Source organism: Capsicum annuum, chromosome 3, assembly GCF_002878395.1.
Source record: "Capsicum annuum cultivar UCD-10X-F1 chromosome 3, UCD10Xv1.1, whole genome shotgun sequence".
NCBI classification, from domain to species: Eukaryota; Viridiplantae; Streptophyta; class Magnoliopsida; order Solanales; family Solanaceae; genus Capsicum; species Capsicum annuum.
Genome location: NC_061113.1, coordinates 269,976,244 through 269,997,699, shown reverse-complemented (window position 1 = coordinate 269,997,699; position 21,456 = coordinate 269,976,244). Strand labels below are relative to the sequence as shown.

At 34.8% G+C, this 21,456-nt stretch overlaps 2 protein-coding genes across 4 annotated transcripts; one reads left to right on the top strand and one right to left on the bottom strand.

The window, feature by feature from the left end:
- The first annotated feature begins 7,773 nt into the window (after positions 1-7,773).
- Positions 7,774-18,358, top strand: LOC107861644 (1-phosphatidylinositol-3-phosphate 5-kinase FAB1B). 3 transcript variants are annotated; one of them, XM_016706944.2, is made up of 12 exons: positions 7,774-7,937; positions 8,161-9,191; positions 10,095-10,823; positions 11,357-11,510; positions 11,600-11,944; positions 12,135-12,977; positions 13,087-13,421; positions 13,590-13,713; positions 13,792-13,959; positions 14,455-16,008; positions 16,458-16,724; positions 17,682-18,358. In XM_016706944.2, exons 2-12 carry the CDS (start codon positions 8,614-8,616, stop codon positions 17,994-17,996), a joined length of 5,412 nt encoding a protein of 1,803 aa, XP_016562430.2. In that variant the 5' UTR covers positions 7,774-7,937; positions 8,161-8,613; the 3' UTR covers positions 17,997-18,358. The 3 variants fall into 3 exon arrangements, with proteins under 3 accessions (XP_016562430.2, XP_016562429.2, XP_016562431.2); XM_016706943.2 differs by having other exon boundaries at positions 7,774-7,996; XM_016706945.2 differs by having other exon boundaries at positions 7,780-7,996; positions 14,458-16,008.
- Positions 18,359-18,691: 333 nt separating this feature from the next.
- LOC107861645 lies at positions 18,692-19,638 on the bottom strand. Its single transcript, XM_016706947.2, has 3 exons — positions 19,300-19,638; positions 19,062-19,186; positions 18,692-18,944 (listed from the first exon to the last, which is right to left on the bottom strand). The coding sequence occupies exons 1-3, from the start codon at positions 19,477-19,479 to the stop codon at positions 18,875-18,877; spliced, it is 375 nt and encodes a 124-aa protein (XP_016562433.2). The 5' UTR covers positions 19,480-19,638; the 3' UTR covers positions 18,692-18,874.
- Positions 19,639-21,456: the final 1,818 nt, after the last annotated feature.

Genomic DNA, 21,456 nt, shown 5'->3' with positions numbered 1-21,456 from the left:
CAAGGAGGTACGTCAAAAGTTCTTCTGGTACCCACAAGACTGATCTTCAAAGACGTAAATCACAGTATAATACTAATAGTAACGATATAAAATAATAATAATAATAACAGTATAATATAATAGTAACGATATAATAATAATAACGATATTATTTTAAGTAATTTATAAATTATACTTGAGTCGTGCTAGGCACTGTCCTAAGAAACTATTTCGTAGAGTGAAATGTTTCCCCAGGATTAAACAAGCACTTCCATAATTAATTAATTAATTAATTAATTAGAGGATACAGGAATCAACAAAATTATTAATGCAAATAGCAACAAGTTAATATAGATGGTGGTATAATTAAAAGAACTCTTTTAATAAAACATATAATAAAATAGGATGGAAGGAAAGAACTAAGAAAATGGGCAAAGAAGTTAAAGCTAAAGTGGAAAGATTGGTATAACATAATGACAAAGGTTGTTGCCTATTTATAGAAATTAAAATGCTCAAAAAAGTTGACAAGTGTATGGACACTTGTCCAAATAGTGTCATGCAAATAAGCCACCTTAAACATATTTTTGCCAAATATATGGCCAAATGTCAAACCCAAAGCATGCATGCAATTTCTCTCTTTTTTAATTTTATTTTATAAATACATAATAAGTTATTTTGAGATAAATAAATAATTATCATACAATCCCCACATTATTTCAAAATAATTTATATAATTTTTTTATTAACTTGTTGGATTTGCGTGGACAAAATGCACTAGATTTGGTGTCTTCTGGACTATGAACCAAATTTATACCAATAAAATTTAACTTACAGAATTATCGGTGAAATATAATATTTCTATGAACCGAAAAATTTTGGTTGTAAGCCAGAGATTTTATTAATCACATTTTGATCATAATTTTATTGTTCAACGGGTTTTGCGCCAATAGGCCATGCGCGTGCCTGGTATTCATGAGAGCTCTAGAGACTAAGGCCAAAAGTCTAATAGGAACGGCCTCATTCCACTTCTCATATAGGTGAATTCATCAAGTGTACACTGTTTTAAATACACCATCCATAAGGACTATAAATTCATTAAGAGTTTATAACTCATCCCTCCATTTTAGCAGCAGTTCAAACACTCTCAATAAGTGCGCAGAGTCAATATCGACTTGTTATTACCCATATGAACCTACTCCATGGGATCTCCAATCACATAGGTTGGGTTATCATCTTTATTGACAATCATATTGGCCTTAACTCTATCTCTTTTGATGTTTGAAGAATTAATTTTTTTCCCACGAATTTATGGAAATTATTGCATCTCTCAGCAATTGCTTAATAACATCATGCCTCAATTTCATATGTCTACTCTTACAATTATAAGACTTATTTTTCGCAATAGCAATTGCGGCTTGACAATCACAGTGCATATACACAGGAGGCACCAGATTATCCCTTTTTAAAGAGATATTAAGTGACAGGTCATCTTTTTTAAAAGGGATATTTGCTAAAAAATTTCTTAGCCATTCAACCTCAGTACCAGCTAATTCCAGAGCTACAAACTCTGATTCCATAGTTGATCTAGTAATGATCGTCTGCTTAGCTGATTTTCATGATATTGCACCACCACCAAGGGTGAACACATAACCACTAGTGGATTTTTTCTCATCTGAATCAGAGATTCAATTTGCATCACAATACCCTTCTAAAGTAGAAGGAAATTCACTATACAAGATACCATAATTCATGGTTCCTCTCAAATATTTCATCAATCTCATTAATGCAGACCAATACTCATTATTGGGATTATGAGTATATCTACTCAGTCTACTCACAACATAGGCTATATCAGGCCTAGTAAAATTCATCAAATGCATCAGACTCCCAATTAACTGTGCATATTTAGACTGAGCTACTGGGTCACCATTATTCTTTTTAATTTAGAATTAGCATCATAAGAAGTGGCTACAGGAGTTATATCCCAACATTCAAACTTCTTAAGAAGTCTTTCCACATAATGTTCTTGTGACAACATTATTCCATCTTCACTCCTTATAACTTTAATTCACAATATCATATTCACTTCACCCAGATCTTTCATATCAAAGTTAGTAGACAAAAATAATTTAGTACGTTCCATAATATTTAAACATGTACCAAATATAAGCATGTCATCAACATATAAGCAAATTATCGCATAATCACTGTCTACTACTTTAGTATAAACACATTTATCCACTTCAACAGAAGAAAATCCATCTTTTATTAGAACTTGATCAAATTTCTCATGCCACTGTTTAGGAGCTTGTTTAAGGCCATAAAGAGATTTAATTAATTTACAAACTTTATTTTCTTGTCCAGAGATTACACATCCTTTAGGTTATTTTTATAGTCATTCCACGATTCGGGTAATTTTTTAATCAACACTCCAGCGGCAAATTTTTCTGGTAAAGCGATGTCTTCAGCCTTCAAATCTTCTAACAATTTTTGATATTCATTTATTTGAATTTTCATTTCTTTCATATCACTCATTTGTCAATTATAAAATTTTTCAACTACAAACTTTTGTTTAGTAACATCTTCAACCGTGAATTTCTTAATTAAAGCTTCCCAGATAATTTTTGCTTCTTTGCAACTGCAATACACATCAAATAGTTCATTAGAAATTGTCTGTAAAATAGTATGGCGACACACCTTATTAGCGTATTGCCATGACTCCAAAATTTTACTGTTAACGTTTGCGTCAGGTTGAGTTTGTGACAAAGCATATGCAACACCATGAACATCAAGTAGTGAAAATATTCGTTGTTGCCATCTTTTAAAATTTTCATTAGCAAATATTTCAATATTTGAAACACTAGGAAACGGTTTTGCATATGGTAGAACAACCAGAACAGTAGTACCAGAAGTTGTATTGGTAGTAGAAGTACCATGAGTAGAATTATCTGCCATAGTTTCTTAGATTGTTGGGGAATTGCTGTATAATAATAACAATAATATTTAAACTATTAACACAATAATAATAACAATAATAATAATAACAGTATAATAATAATAATAACAGTATAATTATAATAATAACAGTATAATTATAATAATAACGATATAATAATAATAGTAATGATATAATAATAATAATAACGATATTATTTTAAATAATTTATAAATTATACTTGAGTCGTGCTAGGCACTGTCCTAAGAAACTATTTCGGCTGAGTGAAATGTTTCCCCAAGGTTAAACAAGCACTTTCCTAATTAATTAATTAATTAATTAATCAATTAGAGGATACAGAAATCAACAAAATTATTAATGCAAATACCAACAAGTTAATATAGATGGTGATATAATTAAAAGAACCCTTTTAATAAAACATATAATAAAATAGAATGGAAGGAAAGAACTAAGAAAATGGACAAGGAAGTTAAAGGTAAAGTGAAAAGATTGGTACAACATAATGGCAAAGGTTGTTGCCTATTTATAGAAACTAAAATGCTCAAAAAAGTTACAAGTGTATGGACACTTGTCTTAATAGTGTCATGTAAATAAGCCACCTTAAGCACGTTTGTGCTAAGTATATGAACAAGTGTCAAACCCAAAGCATGCATGCAATTTCTCTCTTTTTTAATTTTATTTTATAAATACATAATAAATTATTTTGAGATAAATAAATAATTATCCTACAGAAGTTCGGGAGGAATTAGTGAAAATTTGACATCAAATGCTTTGAATTTTATTTGGAATATAATAATATTTGTAACTTTTATCAATAACTTTGAAAGTTATTATAATAAAAATTATCGTTTTAAAATAGTAAGCAACTCCCAGCCTACCTATAAATGCACATGTGATTTCATCAGTTTATGAATTAGAATATTCGTTGGATTCCTTCCATCATTTTTTCGTTAAAGTTTGTGCAACGTGAAGATGATTCTGCACAATATTTGAGCAATTATATTACAGCTGAAAATACGTTCATTCTTTAATATTTCGCTGCATTTATTTTGTCATATGTATTGCATTTCCATTTGAGGTATCAGAGCCTTCCTTTAGCTATGTTGTTTAGTATTATATTCTGATTAAGATTAATATAGAAGGGTTTTAAACAAATGGATTTTAGTTGTGTCAGCCAAAAGGTTCCTGCTTGCTCGAAACACTGTCCATTACTATATGTATCAACATACATCGTAAAATTTCACAAGTAAGGTTTAGGGAGAGTATAATATACGCAGATCTCACCATTGCCTCGGGGAGGTAGAGAAGCAAAAGGCAGTACGATGCACTAAAATTTTCGCTTTGCATAGGGTCCAGGGAAGGCCCGATCATAAAGCTGTATCGTATGCAACATTACCTTTCATTTCTGTCAGAGACTGTTTTCAAGATTTTGATCCGTGACCTCTTAATCATATGACAATAATTTTACCAATTACTCCAAGACTCCTCTTCAAAAAATACAGCTACTATATGTATCAGTTCTATAATTTTATGTTGGAGTAATAACGTACGAATGGTGTCATTTAATTTTGCAGCGGCAGATTGATATATTTATTGTGCTTGGCTTGCCAGCTTACTGGTTTTCATGAATGCTTGTCAACTTTTGGGATTTCAAAGTTTATATCATGACTAAATGAAAATGTCATGTTTGATAATACTTGGCATATAAAGAGATCGAGTTCTTGCTTTTGATTGTTTATCAACTAGTGACTTAAGTAATTCCATTTGGCTCACAACTGTTTGTTTGACTTTGACATTATCAAAATCAGATATAAATTCCATTTGCTTTACCTTGTTTTTATAATCGTGGTGTACGAGTCAGTTTGCGCGCATCTCGATTAAATTCGTGGGATATCTGCCACCTCATAGCAGCAACGGATACTAGATAATTCTATACACCAAAGCTAGAAAAGATGGGAAGAAAACACCTAGCTAGTGTTTGTCTCTGCAGTTAGACATTTACATTTACTTTGAGTTTTTTGTGTTCCTAAATGTATAAATACTATTCAATCTAATAATACAAAGTACGTCAGCTTCAAAATTTCAAACATCAAACCAGAAAACAATGAACTGCACATATATATTAGCACGGCACCAAAGCATAATGGAAGCAAATTGTACTAGCAGATGGTTCATATTCTAAAACAAAAAAACTAGTTAGAATTCCAAATTAGAATAAAACAAACAAAAGTGAAAACTAAAAAATACCAACAAGAGATAATAAACGTTCAATTCAAAGTAATATTATTATTATAGATAGAAAGGGAATTAAATAAATAAAAAAGGTACCTTGAGAGAATGGAATAAACCTTATTAAGCTCAATCTCAATCTCCACATTATTAGAGCCCAAACTGCGGCCACCGCTTCTCTTAGCATCAGACTGTTCAAGAATTTACTCTCTCAACTGACCTTCTTTTCTTCTTGGTCGACAATGAATGATGGGTTCAAAAAAATTAATGGATAAATTTTCGTGGATATATTATTTCAAGAATAAATTTTCACTAAAGTGTGTAATTATTTCAGTTGTTTGTTTATTACTCGACTTGTATCTACCACTTCCCACCGGCCACCACCAACAACTAGCAGGTCATTCTGATTTTTGTCCATCAAAACTAGAATAGATGGAGCCCATAATTATCTTTTCTAACACGAAAATTACTAATTTTTTTGAATTTATTAGCAACATGATATGAAAATAGTCCCTCCAATCACTTTTATTTATCCATTATCTCAACACAAATTTTTAGTTTTACTTTTTATTTTAAGGAGGCAATAGGACCTCTGTAAAATAAAGTGTGTAATTAGTCATTTAGGATAATTATGTCTTTTTCCTAACTTATTTTCTGATAACATTTGAAATAAATTCTATTTTGCCTTTATTTATTTTGATAATATGTAATGAAAAATTAGTATCAAACCAAACAAAGTACAGGTTCTAATTACAAATTGTTTTATTTATTAGGTTTCGATTAGATTATTTTGTACGTATTAAATGAAAATATATTTGAGTCAAAATTATTGAGTTTTATTGGATGGTAATTTTAACACAGATTCCATCTGCACCTTGATGCACCCCCAAATGAAGAGAAATGGACTACTATATAGAAACTTCACATTTCTGAGAATTTTTTTGTTCTAAAAAAAATTGTGAAGAAAACAAAAGAAATATTTATAAGATCATTTTCTTTTATTCAATATTAAAGATGTAAATTGACATAAAAAATAATTTTCCTATAAATTACTTCACGTTAACTGTTTACCATAAGTCATTAGTATTACACTTAGTTTTTATACAGCTGGACAACTAAGAAGTAAGAACAAAACACGATGTGATGAGTAAAGCTTTAGACAAAGACAAATTATATACGGTTAACACAAAGAACTTATGCATTAATGTTGACTTTTACTGAAGTAGGCAAATTATTCGGTGTACGAAATTCTCGCTATGTATGAAATTCAAAGAAATAAAAATAATTTAACTAAACTACATACTATTAGTCGGGGCTTGGTAGGAAATGAAAAGTGTGAAATGAGATTCTTAGCGGGGAAACAAATAATTAACCTACATCGATAAAAGGGAACATGTAATTAGTCAGAAAAAAGCTCGTCGATGAAATAATGACTTAATAAAGTCTCTGAGTCATAGCAAATCTAACATATTGCGTGCGAGTCTCATGAATTCATCAGTTTTTTTTCAAATTCTATAAATATGGTAAAATATTGAGTGAAAGGTGAGAAGCGTATCTAAAGTATTCCATTTTTAAGTTTCATATCCAAATTATCATGTGTGTGAATTTCCTATCTAAATTATCATCAATTAGTTAGCAAAATACACCTAAACTATTAAATGTTTGAGTTTACTTGAACTTCCAGGTAAAAAAAAGCGAATCATTAATAGTTTGGGTGTGTTTTGATAACTAGTTGATGATAATTCAGATAGGAAACTCATACACTTGATAGCTTAAGTATGAAACTCAATAAATTAGGATACTTTAGGTGTGTTTTGAACCATTAACTCTACAAAAATTACTAAAAATAGTAAAATATTTGCTAAATATCTCAAAATAATTGACCGTAAATTCAATTAATATGCATATAAACTTGAAGTCATTATAGAATTCATAAACTTTAAATTTTGAATTTGTTCTCCTAAGAGCGGTAGACACTAATTTGGAAATTGTACTTGCTCCGAATGAGGGAGTCCAAACGAGTAAAAATCACCTTTAACGTGATGATTTAGATGAAAAGGAAGATCCTATTCACAAGATTAAAAAAAAAGTCAATTTTGATTCGGTTTGGATCACATTCTACAACTATGCTGGCATAACCAAGTCACTTTCAGTTTTACTTTTATAGCAAAAAAGTGATACATTTTATTTTCTTGTTTTATTTTTGTAGAATGTAGACTGAGAGACTCAATCTAAATGAACCACTAAAATTTTCAATACACAGCTCCAGTTGTAAATATTTTGTCCACCTATTAGTCACTACGCGTTACGGCGTAAGTCGTAATCGATACTTCACGTTTTAACAAGTGCCATTGGTTTCAATTTACTTATTTTATTTTTAATTTTCAAATATTTAAAATTATAAAATGAAAAATATTTGATGTACTTTATAAAATTTTAAATTAGCATGATAAATTTTATATCAAATTAAAACTTACAAATAAATTGAAATAAAGAAAAGATTTTTCAATAAAGTTTGACTTTGTATCAGCCAAAAGATTACTGATTTTCTATAAAGATTTACTCCAGTTTCTAGGAAATAGCCAACCCAAAATGGAAAAAAGAGAGACTACTTAAAAAAAAATTAAAAAAAATGGATGATTTGACTGACGTAGTACTATAAAATAGAGTAAATCATTTATTTTAATTATTTATTGGCAAGTTGTTGTGGGCGCGTGAGACACAATCCCCAAACTGCATAAACCATGGCGCAGTCAAATTGAAGGTTTCTCTGGTATTTTTGTTTTCACCTGCTCATTGATTGATTGATTGATTTTTGATTGGCGTACAAAGGTAAACTCATGGCGGCTGTGTTATCCAGTTAACTAAATTCTGTAAAAAAAAATTGTTTAGTTTAAGTAGTAATTTATTTACATAACGTGATGACGGTATTTATTGAGATGTATTTTGTTGGTGAAGCATTAATATGTATATTTTATTCAATGTTTCATTTTCAGGAGCGAATTGTTTAATTAGGGCGAGACAAAGATGGGGTTTTTACTTGATTGGGGCTTTTATGGATTCCGCGTCGGAGTCATTTGACGACAGTTGGGTTTTATCGAGAATTGCGTGTTGTTCACCTCATCATAGATACTGTCTGCGCTATATATAAAGGTTTACTTATCTAAAATTGGATTGCTTTAGATTCCAAATTGTGAATTTTGGGTTGATCAACCTGTTCGATCTGCCGCCCCTTGTTAGTAGGCTGTTGAAGTAATTTGAGTTGCTGATTGTTGAGCCATCTAGGGTTCTACTAAGACTTTGTGAGGTCAACTTGTTGAGTTAAAGGTTTTGTACTGTTGTTTGGATCAGAAGCATTTTGTTGAGGGAAATTTGGTAGCTGGAATTGGATATGAGGGTCGTGACCGAATGATTGTGGAAATGAGTGGGATAGAAGGTGTCGTTTGTCGATGGATAGGACATCCCTTGATCTGTTAGGGTTGCTGAAATCGTGGATCCCTAAGCGGGATTCTTCTGTGGAAGTGTCGCGGGATTTTTGGATGCCCGATCAGAGTTGTAGGGTGTGTTATGAGTGTGATTCTTTGTTCACGTTGTTTAACCGTAGGCATCATTGTAGACTTTGTGGACGTGTTTTCTGTGCAAAGTGCACATCTAATTCTGTTCCTGTACCACCTCGCGAACCAGGGTTACTGAAAGAGGAGTGTGAAAAGGTCAGGGTCTGTCATTTCTGTTTCAAGCAATGGCAGCAAAGTTTGAATCATGCTATTCAGGTCTCTAACCTGGATTCCAATAGTTTCCTTTCCGCGGCTAGTTTTATCAGCAGCAAATCTAGTGGAACTGGTGACAGTGCTAGCATTTCCATTACTTCAGTACCACACTCTTCTGTACTTAGTCCACTCCAATCACCAGTAATGGAATCTTCTTTGGTCAGTCAAAATAGTGTTGCCACAGCAAGAGGGAGCACTGATCCTGCTGATACAAGGGTTGGGGACCTGTCGACAAACCAGTTTTCATTTTGCACAACTAGGTACTTTTCTTCACATCCTTACTGATTTTTCACCTTGGGAAGTTGCAACAATTGTCGTTTCTTTCTTTTCAAATGTTAATTGGTAGACTGCCTAAAGGTTTAGGCATCTTTTTATTGGATAGTGAATGAGGTAGATTGGCCTATTAGAGATATTTGTGATCGATCACCCTCAGGCTTTGCCCTCTTTATTAGATTTGATTCTACAATTTTCCTCTATGCCAAAAGTGGCATTAATTAAACCCATAATTGAAATACTTTTCCTTCTTAAATGGAGTATTATAAAAAAGAAAAGTAGAAATATTATGCGCTTTCTCAAAAAAATTATGCGCTTTTGTTGAAATACTTTAACAAGGAATATCAGAAGCAATATTATAAATGCCATGTTGTGATTTGCTGCCTGGTCAAGGCCCTTATGGTGGCACATATGTTGTCATTGCAAGCCTTCGTTTACCCAAGGCCAGCTATGTCCAAGCAGTGACCAGTCAGAGGAAATCTGATGCTATTCTTACATGCAGCTTGCATGATAATTATCCAGCGATAGTACCTGACCAATCTCCATTAACCCTAATAAATTATAAGCTGAATAGAGAAAGGAGAATTTATATGTTTTCATTTGCTATAGATATTTCTTTCTTTCCTCAATTTGTCTGAGCTCATGAGTCTAGACATGAAAATAGGAAACCTAAATCCCCTTTTCTAATGATCTGATGAAAGATGGGTTTCATTGAGAACAATGTTTTTTCCTTGTTGCTTTTCTGAACTCGTTTCCAGGTCCACTTTTCTAGTTGAGATTTTTTTAATTTTTAAAGTTTGATTTCCTCTATTTGACTGCCCTTCTTGCTACTTTTGGTCGCACATGTATTTCACTTTAGTTAACTGTTTCCTGTTATATTCTGGAATCAGGAGTTATGACGAAGATGATGAGTATGGTGTTTACCAGTTAGATTCCCAAGGAAAACATTATTCTAAGACTAATGGATACTTTAGTTATGTTGACTATGATGACATTGATAAGGACTACGGATCACATAAAGTTCATCCTAATGGGGAAGCTACTGATGAAAAAAGTCTGAGCAGGTTGTCCTCGCAAAATAATTTTGATCCCCAAGCTTCTGAAGAAGTACAGCAGATTGTAAAACAGGATATTGGTGATGAAAGTGAAGCTTCATCATCCCTATATGCTGCACAAGATGCTAATCTGGAACCTGTGGATTTTGAAAGCAGTGGAGTTCTGTGGCTCCCACCTGAACCAGAAGATGAAGAAGATGAACGGGAAGGACTGCTGTTTGATGATGATGATGGAGATGCTGCAGGAGAGTGGGGATATTTACATGCGTCAAGCAGTTTTGGAAGTGGTGAGCATAGAGGTAGGGACAGGTCAAATGAGGAGCAAAAGAAGGTAGTTAAGAATGTTGTTGATGGCCACTTCAGGGCTTTAGTATCTCAGCTTATGCAGGTTGAGAAACTTGTCATTGGTGAGGAAGACGACAAAGAGAGTTGGTTGGAGATAGTTACATCCCTATCGTGGGAAGCTGCAACACTTTTGAAGCCAGACACTAGCAAAGGTGGGGGAATGGACCCTGGGGGATATGTGAAGGTGAAATGCATTGCATCTGGGCGTCGTAGTGACAGGTAAACAAAATAAAAAATTTCATTTTGGTGCACTGTGTTGCTCAGTTCTTTGTTTGATTTTTGCCTCTTATATTACATGGAGTTAGGATTATTAGCAAAACATCTTCTGAAATTGGAGAATCGGAGCATTATTGTGGGTCCTCTATGTGTATGTACAATCTCTCACTATCTGTCTGTCTCCCCCCTCCCTCCCTCCTTGTATGTGAGCCATTTGTTTCTGGTGAGTTAGTGAGAGATTGTGGTTGTCCTCGACTAATATTTGGTATAGTGGTTATAGCATTACAATGAGTAAAGAGGTTTTTGGAATTGGGTTTGCTTCCTTCCTATGATCAGCTTGTCTTATTGTGCTAGCTGTAAACACGGTGCGACATAATTGGGAAGCTTTTATTTCTTGTGATTATGTTCTTGCCTCCTCTTCTTCTTCTTCTTCTTCTTCTTGAGTTCTATCTGCACTTCTTCGCCTCCTTTTGTTTTTGTATAAATTTTTGGACATATCTTCTCTCATCTGAGCATGTTTCCTTCCCTTTACATAGTGCTGTGGTGAAAGGAGTTGTCTGCAAGAAAAATGTAGCTCATCGGCGAATGACATCAAAAATAGATAAAGCCCGCATATTAATCCTTGAAGGTGCTCTCGAGTACCAGCGTGTCTCTAACCACTTATCAAGTTTCGATACATTGTTGCAGCAGGTTTTGATGATTTTTTTACCTTTACTTCCGTGACTTTTTAACAGATAATGTTAAGCTCTTTGTGCTTATAAATATTTATTGCTCTTCAGGAAATGGATCATCTGAAGATGGCTGTTGCCAAAATTGATGCACACAATCCAGATGTCCTTCTGGTGGAAAAATCTGTTTCTCGCTATGCACAGGAGTACCTCTTGGAAAAAGACATATCACTTGTCTTAAATATCAAAAAGCCAGTCTTGGAGCGTATAGCTCGCTGCACTGGTGGTCAAATAGTTCATTCAGTAGATCATCTATCATCTCAAAAGATGGGATACTGTGATATGTTTCATGTTCAGAAGTTTTTGGAAGAACATGGTACAGCTGGAGAGATTGGAAAGAAGCTGGTAAAGACACTGATGTACTTTGAAGGCTGTCCAAAGCCACTGGGATGCACCGTAAGTTTATTATAAATACAAGAAGAATAAGAACATAAGTGGATAGCTATCTATTGACTAGCAATGATCTAAATAGTTATCTGAAAGCCTACTTTTTGACAAAGACCAAATTCCATTAACATAAAATCTTTGCAGTATTCCCCAGGATATTGAAATATTTAATTGACTTTCTTTGCATGGGTTGTCTCAGATATTACTCCGTGGTGCAAATGGGGATGAATTGAAGAAAGTGAAGCGTGTGGTTCAATATTCTATTTTTGCGGCTTATCATTTGGCTTTAGAAACATCATTTCTTGCTGATGAAGGAGCCTCTCTTCCTGAACTTCCTTTTAATTCTCCGATAACGGTGGCACTTCCGGATACACCATCAACAATCGACAGATCCATCTCAACTATACCTGGTTTTACGATTCCTGCCAGTGAAAAAACTCAAGGCCCCCTATCTGGTAGTGAGCCACAAAGGTCAATGAGTGCTCCGCCAACCGACATGGTCAAGGCTGCCAGCATTTGTGCTCAGAAAATGGGTGTGTCAGAGTCTCCTGGCTTGTGTGCTGCTAAAAATACCATGTCTTCCTTCTGCAAGCCCTTTCTTGATCATGAATCCGACAAAGGTATTACAGATATGATGAAGTGCTATGTGGCAAAGGCATCAGTAGCCAACGATGTAGAAGATGCTCAAGGATACAAGTTCCTTTCTACTAATTTTGGTCCTTCACAGGATGTTGATCAAGGCATGCTGTCACAGAGTGTTCCAAATGAATGCAATGCTATGGATGTGAATCAAAGTCATTTGCAACTAGATGGGAAAGACATTCCTGATGAATTGACTTCTTCCAAGGAAGAGTTCCCTCCATCTCCATCTCCATCTCCATCTCCATCTCCATCTGACAATCAAAGCATTTTGGTTTCCTTGTCGTCCCGATGTGTTTGGAAGGGAACTGTCTGTGAAAGGTCTCATCTCTTTCGGATTAAATATTATGGGAACTTCGATAAGCCATTGGGTCGTTTTCTTCGGGACCATTTGTTTGATCAAGTAATCTCTCTCTCTCTCTCTCTCTCTTTTTATGCTAGAATCATTATTGATATGCTTAAAGTGACTGAAAGGATCTTCACTTTTTTTTCTTTTCAATTTGTATTCTCAGAGTTACAGGTGCCGTTCATGTGAGATGCCTTCGGAAGCTCATGTTCAGTGTTATACTCACCGACAGGGTACTCTAACTATTTCTGTTAAGAAGCTGCTGGAAATTCTTTTGCCTGGTGAAAAGGAAGGAAAAATATGGATGTGGCACAGATGCCTTAAATGTCCACGTGATAATAAGGGCTTCCCTCCGGCAACTCGAAGAGTAGTGATGTCTGATGCTGCTTGGGGCTTGTCCTTTGGGAAGTTTCTGGAACTTAGTTTTTCAAACCATGCAGCAGCAAGTAGGGTGGCAAGCTGTGGTCATTCTTTACATAGAGATTGTCTTCGGTTTTATGGGTATGATCTTACTCTCTTGGTAGTATGAAACGCTTTGTCCTTCGTAGTCATGCATGATATTTAATATGTTGACATGATTTCAAACGTTATTGGTCTAATAATGTTTGACTAAGCTATGATGAAACTCAGTTGAGTATATTTTCAATACTCACTTTGGAACTTTTGCAGCTATGGGAAAATGGTTGCTTGCTTTCGCTATGCATCCATTGATGTTCACTCAGTATACCTTCCTCCCTCAAAACTGGATTTCAACTATGATAATCAGGAATGGATACAACATGAAGTGAATGAGGTGTGAAGAATGTGACTTTTTGGATTTTGAGTAGCTGGAATCTCTCCCTTTACTGATTTGTTTTTTTAATATAAGCAGGTCATTTTCCGAGCTGAACTTTTGTTCTCTGAGGTTCTGAATGCTATTCGGCTTTTGGTAGAGAAGAAATCTGGGAGACAACTTAACAGCAGCATTAATGTACCTGAAGCAAGACGTCGGATTTCTGATTTGGAAGGGTTGTTGCAGAAGGAGAAAGAAGAATTTGAGGTATGAACCAATGAATTGGACTTGTAAATATGGTTCAGTGATCACTAATTGACCACTGTTTAACCTACATGGTCCTGCAGATCTCTCCCTACCGTTACCTCTCTGCATTTGTTGGATGTTGACTACTAGTAATTACACTTAAGTGCACCACTAATTTTATCTTCAGTTGACTGATCAGAAACCTCTCTGACATATAGATCTCTATATAATTCCTTATGTTGGTTTGATTGTGGGTTTATAACCTGTCATGCTTGTGGAAGACAAACTGTGGTGAAACTGTCTTCTCTGCTGGCCGTGTTGCATTTGTCTACCGACACGGTCTGATGCATCAGATACTGTATTGTTTGCTTTCTGTTAACCATTTGCATGATTGTTGAGCTTAACATGTGTGTCCTGATCTTACCGTCCATTAATTTAAACAGAAAAGCTGAATTCTCGAAGGGTTTGATTCCAATGCTGTTTTGGAGGATATTACTAATCTAGTTTTGATATTAGCAGGAATCTCTTCAGAGAATGCTTTCGAAGGAAGTGAAAAAGGGTCAATCTGTTGATATTTTGGAGATCAATCGACTGAGAAGACAGCTCCTTTTTCAATCTTATGTTTGGGACCACCGTCTAGTATATGCAGCCAGTATGGATGACAAGGCTCATTGGATTAATGGAGATGTCATCTCTCTGGAACCTGAGAAACCATTGGTTTGTAGTGATAAGTCCACTGATCTAGATAATTGTTCTGATCCCAGCAAAGGACTTAATAGCTCTGAATCTCTTTCTGCAATTTTAAAGGCTGGTGAAAATGGGGATGACGCAAAAAGTGTTAGCCAATTCAGTCATGTGGATGCTGTTCATCAAGAATCTGTAATTGGTTTTGATGCTGATTGTGCAATCGAAAAACCACCTGGTCATCCTGTTTCAACAAAAAGTTTCTGCGGATCACATCCCGAAGAATCCATATTACAGGGGCGAAGAGCACTATCCGATGGGCAGTTCCCAAACATGGAGAGTTTGTCAGATACTCTTGACGCTGCTTGGACTGGTGAAACAACTTCCGGTGTTGGAGTTATTAAGGGTGGTACCTGCAAAACTTCTGAGCCACTTCTGGTGGATACGTTGACTACTGGAATGGCAGAAAAAGTGTATACCAATGACCATGGGGTGGATGAACACAGTGGGACAAAGGTGTCTCAGTCTCTTCCTCTGTTATCCTCTAAAGGCTCTGAAAACATGGAAGATGCTAGAAGCTGGTTAGGTATGCCTTTTATTAGCTTCTATCGGACGCTGAACAAAAACTTCTTACCAAGTGCTCAGAAATTGGATCCACTTGGGGCATATAATCCAGTATACATTTCATCATTTCGGGAGTCAGATGCCCAAAGTGGAGCAAGATTGCTCCTACCTGTTGGGGTTAACGATACTGTTATACCAGTGTATGATGATGAGCCCACTAGTATTATATCTTATGCCCTAGTATCTCATGATTATCATTCCCAATTATCTGATGAGCTTGAGAAATCTAAGGATGCTACTTTGGACTCTAGCTTTTCTTTCCAGTCACTAGATTCCAGTAATCTGCAGTCCCCTCAATCAATTGATGAAATGGTTTTAGAATCCTACAAAAGTCTTGGATCTATGGATGAGAGTCTCTTGTCCTTGTCCGTTTCTCGCAGCTCTTTTGATTTGGATCCACTCTCATATGCAAAGACATTGCATGCCAGGGTTTCTTTTGCAGATGATGGATCGCTAGGGAAAGTGAAGTACTCAGTGACTTGTTATTATGCAAAGCGCTTTGAAGCCTTGAGGCGGATATGTTGTCCTTCAGAGATGGATTTCATAAGATCTCTTAGCCGCTGTAAGAAGTGGGGAGCCCAAGGAGGCAAGAGCAACGTTTTCTTTGCTAAAACCTTGGATGACCGATTTATTATCAAGCAAGTGACAAAGACAGAGCTGGAATCATTTATGAAATTTGCTCCTGCATATTTCAAATATCTTTCTGAATCAATAATCTCGGGGAGTCCAACTTGCTTGGCAAAAATTCTGGGGATCTATCAGGTATTTATAAAAAGCTAACTACTTCAGCTTCTCAAATTGCTGATTTAGATTTATAAAGCTCTCCGTGACAAGACTTGCAACGCAGATAATGGCCTGATTGCTGTGAATTATGAGGCAAAGATTAATTCCGCTGTGGCGAAACAGGATTGATATTATGGATTCTTGATTAATGGGTTGTGAGATTAGTATTTACTTTCATCATGGTCTTCTAACTCTAAAGACCGATGATATTATAGTCTTTAAGGTGATACTGATTAAATGCATGGGGCACAAAACATGAGGTGCATTTTTGTTGCTGCAATGTTTGCAAATATTTTCACAAAATAACAAGTTCTTCATTTTTTCCTTTCTGTGTATTTTGGCTAGTCATAGTGCCTGCATAGTTGAGTGAGTATATGATTTTATTATCAGGCTGTTTAGAGTATTTATTTCTGTTGGTTTCTGTGAAGGTGTCGTCAAAGCATCTTAAAGGAGGAAAGGAATCTAAAATGGATGTGCTAGTTATGGAGAACCTTCTATTTGGGAGGAACCTGACTAGGCTTTATGACCTGAAAGGTTCTGCGAGGTCTCGTTACAATCCTGATTCCAGTGGAAGCAACAAAGTCTTGCTGGATCAGAACTTGATTGAATCAATGCCAACTTCACCTATTTTTGTTGGAAACAAAGCAAAAAGACTTTTGGAGCGAGCTGTATGGAATGACACTGCTTTTCTTGCTGTAAGTTTGGGATGTTGTGATTACATATAATGTATTTACTGTCCATTCCATTACTGTGCACCTATTGTGGTTGGATCATGTACTGTGTTCTCTCTGTGATGGCCCATCATAGCTTGGTAAGTGGGCATTGCAGTTGATTGAAGCACTTCCAACCAGTGAGATTCTCATATCAATTCAGAATAACTTAATCTGTGTTTGTTACTAGATTGGGTGTGGAAGAGCGAGGGGTCAATACACGTTTGTTGACCATTAGGAGTCATTCAAGTGATGATGGTCCAGCAGAATCTGGGGGTGTTTGAGACTGAACAAACCTTATCATTCCCTCCCCCCCAATTCCGCACCGAAAACTAAATAAGTAATCAGATGACATTATGACAGTAATAAAGTGGAGATTTGGAGTTCAATCCCTCCTCCAAAATCTTCCATTGTCCAGAAAAATCAAGATGGGGGTGGTCATTTTAAAACTTTGCCTTTTCTTCCCTTCCAGATAAGGATTAAGATGCTTGCCTTACCCAAAGCCCTTCATATTCGTCCTACCTAAACCACAGTTTGGGTGCCAAGAATGGAAAGGAAAGAGCTAGAATATTAAAATTGTCAACCTTTTTATTTTTTGTGTGTTTGGTTAGTAGGGAAAGGGTGAGAAAGTGGTTAAAATACTTTTTTCTGGAAACAATATCCTCCAGAGCAAATCAGTCCTTCAAAAAAATGCAGATCTCGAAGGAAGTGCCAACTATCCTTCCATTTCAAATAAATACATGCAAGAAAGTTTGTTTCTTTCCTATTTTACTTTGCTTTTCTCAAGAACATAAACTTTTTTTGACATTTTATTGAAGACCATTATGCTGTTGTATATGTTACATTTTCTTATAGTTGGCATCTAAGTGTACTTCCTAACAAATTCCTTCTGTGGTCAGGATTAGTGAGGTTCTTGACTAACTGAGTAAATTATCCTTGCAGTTAGTTGATGTGATGGATTACTCACTATTGGTTGGGGTTGATGAAGAGAAGAATGAGCTTGTACTTGGGATTATTGACTTCATGAGACAATATACGTGGGATAAGCACCTGGAGACTTGGGTTAAGGCCTCTGGGATCCTTGGTGGACCCAAAAATGCATCGCCGACTATAATCTCACCTAAGCAGTACAAAAAGAGATTCCGGAAGGCCATGACGACCTATTTTCTGATGGTCCCTGATCAGTGGTCACCACCGTCTGTTGTTCCCAGTAAATCGCAGACTAATTTATGCGATGAGAACATGCAAGGTGGATGATCTGCTGGGTGATTCTGTAAATCTGTTTGTCTGTATATTGAGCCACATAATTGGGTTTCTTGCATTCGGTATCCCAGGTTCATACATCTCCCCTATATTTGATTCCCATTCTTTTGGAACACAGTTCCAGTTGTGTTCTCCCTAAATGGGAGAACACTCGATTTCTTGTCCGGACACTGTTGAGGCTTGTATTTCGTTGAAAGTCTCTGCTGCTTAGAATTCAGGTGCCCCTCCGTGGAAATATTTTGTACATCTCTTTGGTTTCGTTATGTTTATTTTCCCCTTTTCTAGTGTAAAATACAAGGTATACATGAGTTCCAAAGGATCAGTGTCAATTTTATAGAATGCATGATTTTGGAGCACTTTAGCTGGTGTGGTGTAGTTTCAAGTGTATCGAGCTAGTCTTTCCTCCGTGTATTCTTTGTTATTGTGATTTGGAAAGGTGAATTATTCCATTCAACTTCCCAACGGGTTGATTTCCATGTTCTCGGTATAATCTTTAACGGAAAACAGAGCTGATGGAATGAAGTCTTCGGAGGCTGGACATGTGGTCCAAATGGTTGCGCATGTACCTATCCGACACTTAAATTCATAACTGAATCTTGTAAATGTTAATGTATACTGATCCATCTGGTATTTATTGTATTGCAGTAACTAGTGAGGGGAGAGAAAAATAGATTGAAGCAAAAACAATGGGTTGCAATGAGAAAATTAATTATCAATGCTTTTTTAACATTGGACTATTTTACACTAGGACCTTGAAAAGAAAGGTCCTTTATCTCATACTCCAGCAACAACTGAACAAGCAAGCTAGGACGCGGAAACGAGCTATCACTGTTTCATTGTGTTATTGTCAGTAGTACGAAAGTGCTGAGAATCTAATTGAACTCTGCAGAATCAGCTATATGAAGCCAGCATCTTTGGAGGAGTTCTATGATTTCTTCATCTCTGCATATATATTTACAGAGAGATAATAATAATAAGCCACTTGTCCATTTCCAGATGAAATACTCAAATATAGTCAGTCTTCATGTACCGCTATTATAGTATATGTTGCATATGTACCTTGACTTAGAGGAAAATCTGGGCAATTGCTGGCAGTAACGAGGACCTTCATCATATCCTTCACAAGTGATGTCTCCATTCTCATCTCTATAACAGACTATCCCTGTCGACCGATCTTCAAATACCTATCAAAGGGAAAAACAGATTAATAAACATTTGTAGCGCCATGGAATGGTAACTTTCCGACTAAGGGGATTCAGTTGAACCCCTTATTCTGCTTGCAGAAGATAAAGAAAACCTTAAGTTTTTGGCTTGATGTTGATCTGATTTGAATAGCAGTAGAGTTACTTGTAGCTTTGATTGAAATATTTTGATCACTTGAACACACCAACACTACTCTATGCGCAGGTCTTCCCCTTTTGGTGGAAGATGATTTCCAAATTAGAGTAGCAGCAAATGGAGAGTGTCTCACAGCCATTATTAGCAGTAATAGAAATAATGGAGGAAGAAGGAAGTGAAGAAAAATTATAAATGAAAGGAAAGGAAATGTTTGTTGTTTTATACAAATGTCGAATAAACCAAACTAATTTAGACCTTGTATTAATACTAAAATATTCAAATGATTAGGTGTTAACCATTGTTTTCTTTGTAAGCTAAAGAGGATAATATAAGCTAACATTGGTTGTCTTGTCACAATGCATCATCTAATTATAGATTCAAGGAGGAGTGGGACCTATGAGCATTATCTTCATACTATTAATGTTGGTATAGAAGGCTAAGTCATTTGGACGGTTCATTACATTTTATTTTCTTTCCTATTTGATTGATTAATTGGTGGGTCTCCCATTCTCTTTATGTGACAGCATATTTATATTTGCCTCTATTTCCATGAGAACTAAAATAAGAAAGAAGAGTATTTATTCTAAGTATATTAAAAGGCAATTGCAACTGATTCCCTATACAAACATTAATTGATAACCTTAAAAGAAGAAGAAAAGACAGAGAGAAAACAATCTTGTATAACAGGTCACATTAATGCTTAAAAGTTTGATAATATACTTATATTGCCAATATATATAACTTAAATTCTATTAATAAAATCAGAAAGAAACTATTTATGGACTAAAGAATGACTTTGTTAAATATGGACCTAAATCAGAGTACTTGAAGAAATGACAAACTTCTGTGTTTTCGTTGAATGATTAGTTTTTCCTGATTATTTCTGGCAAATCAAATCTTACTATTTGTTCTCTCTTTTTTTTTTTCGTCTTAATTTTAGTGTCTTACTTTTTTTTTTTTTAATTTATTTATCTAAAAAAGAATCACTCGCTACACTTAGTAATTGACACTTCAAACATCCTAAAAAATTTAAAATCACAAGATTCAACAGACTTTTTAATACATTACACATATCTATAATTTATAACAACAAAATTTTAAAAGTCTCTTTTTATTTAATAAATTTCATGTCGAATCAAACTAAAACACTTAAGTTTGGGCTGAAGGAGTATATCTTTTACAACGAGTTTCGTCTTTAACTTTATTTCTTCCCTCATTTCTGGAAATGTAATTAGATTCGTTGAAGAAAAAACGTACTTAGATTATCTCGTCTCTCGTTGTTTATCAGTAGTAGAAATATTTGATTATCTCAAATGCCTAACTGATAGTAATTACAAGGTAAACTAAATAGATACTCAGTGTACTTCGGAGAAAATGTAGCCTCTTATAATTTGATTAGAAGAAAATAGATCTCCTATGTGTAAATTGAAGAAATCTTAAATATAAAAATGAAAATTTCTTATAAAATGACAAATGACATAAAACTTTAAAAAAAATGGTGAAGGACTAAAAAATTATTTCTCCATGGAGAGAATTTTGTATAATATCTCAGAAGTTGTTGCTTGCACGCTGAATATTTGGCTATTACGTACTATAATTTTATTTAAGCATTTTAATACACTTTTTATGACTTTTCATGATTTCAGAAGCCAATTTAACTTTACACGTTATTCAGAAGTATTGCTCGATTGGGGAAGAGACCTATATTACTCCATAATGAGTTTTAAGATTTACACTACAGTTTAATTAAAAAGTAAATGTAAGTAATTCAACTTAATGCATTAGAATGAAATATATATGACTGTTATAATATGTTAAATCTGCTTTTTTTATAAAAAAAGTTATCTTGCATCATAATAACGAGATTACTTAGTAGATATATTTTAACAAGTTTGGTTGATAGATTAAATAGGCGTTTGGACATGCGATTTCATTTTTGCGATTTAAAATCATAAAATAAAATTAGCATTTGGACGTGTGATTTCATCTCATGACATGAAATGCTAAATTTTTCAAAAAGTGTGATTTGAAAATTTCATGTCATGATTTAAAAATTTTCAATGTAACAATGTTGGTTCGTCCTCTTGATCATCTGATCAAGAAATGTATACTTAAC

Bases quoted from the DNA above. Each gene is read 5' to 3' on its own strand.
- LOC107861644 (XM_016706944.2), top strand. From the start codon at position 8,614: ATGGATAGGACATCCCTTGATCTGTTAGGGTTGCTGAAATCGTGGATC. The intron at 10,824-11,356 runs GTAAACAAAATA...CCCTTTACATAG, and splicing joins TCTGGGCGTCGTAGTGACAG to TGCTGTGGTGAAAGGAGTTG. The intron at 12,978-13,086 runs GTAATCTCTCTC...TTGTATTCTCAG, and splicing joins GGGACCATTTGTTTGATCAA to AGTTACAGGTGCCGTTCATG.
- LOC107861645 (XM_016706947.2), bottom strand. From the start codon at position 19,479: ATGGCTGTGAGACACTCTCCATTTGCTGCTACTCTAATTTGGAAATCA. The intron at 19,187-19,299 runs GTTTTCTTTATC...TCCCTTTGATAG, and splicing joins CATCAAGCCAAAAACTTAAG to GTATTTGAAGATCGGTCGAC. The intron at 18,945-19,061 runs GTACATATGCAA...ATATATATGCAG, and splicing joins AGATTTTCCTCTAAGTCAAG to AGATGAAGAAATCATAGAAC.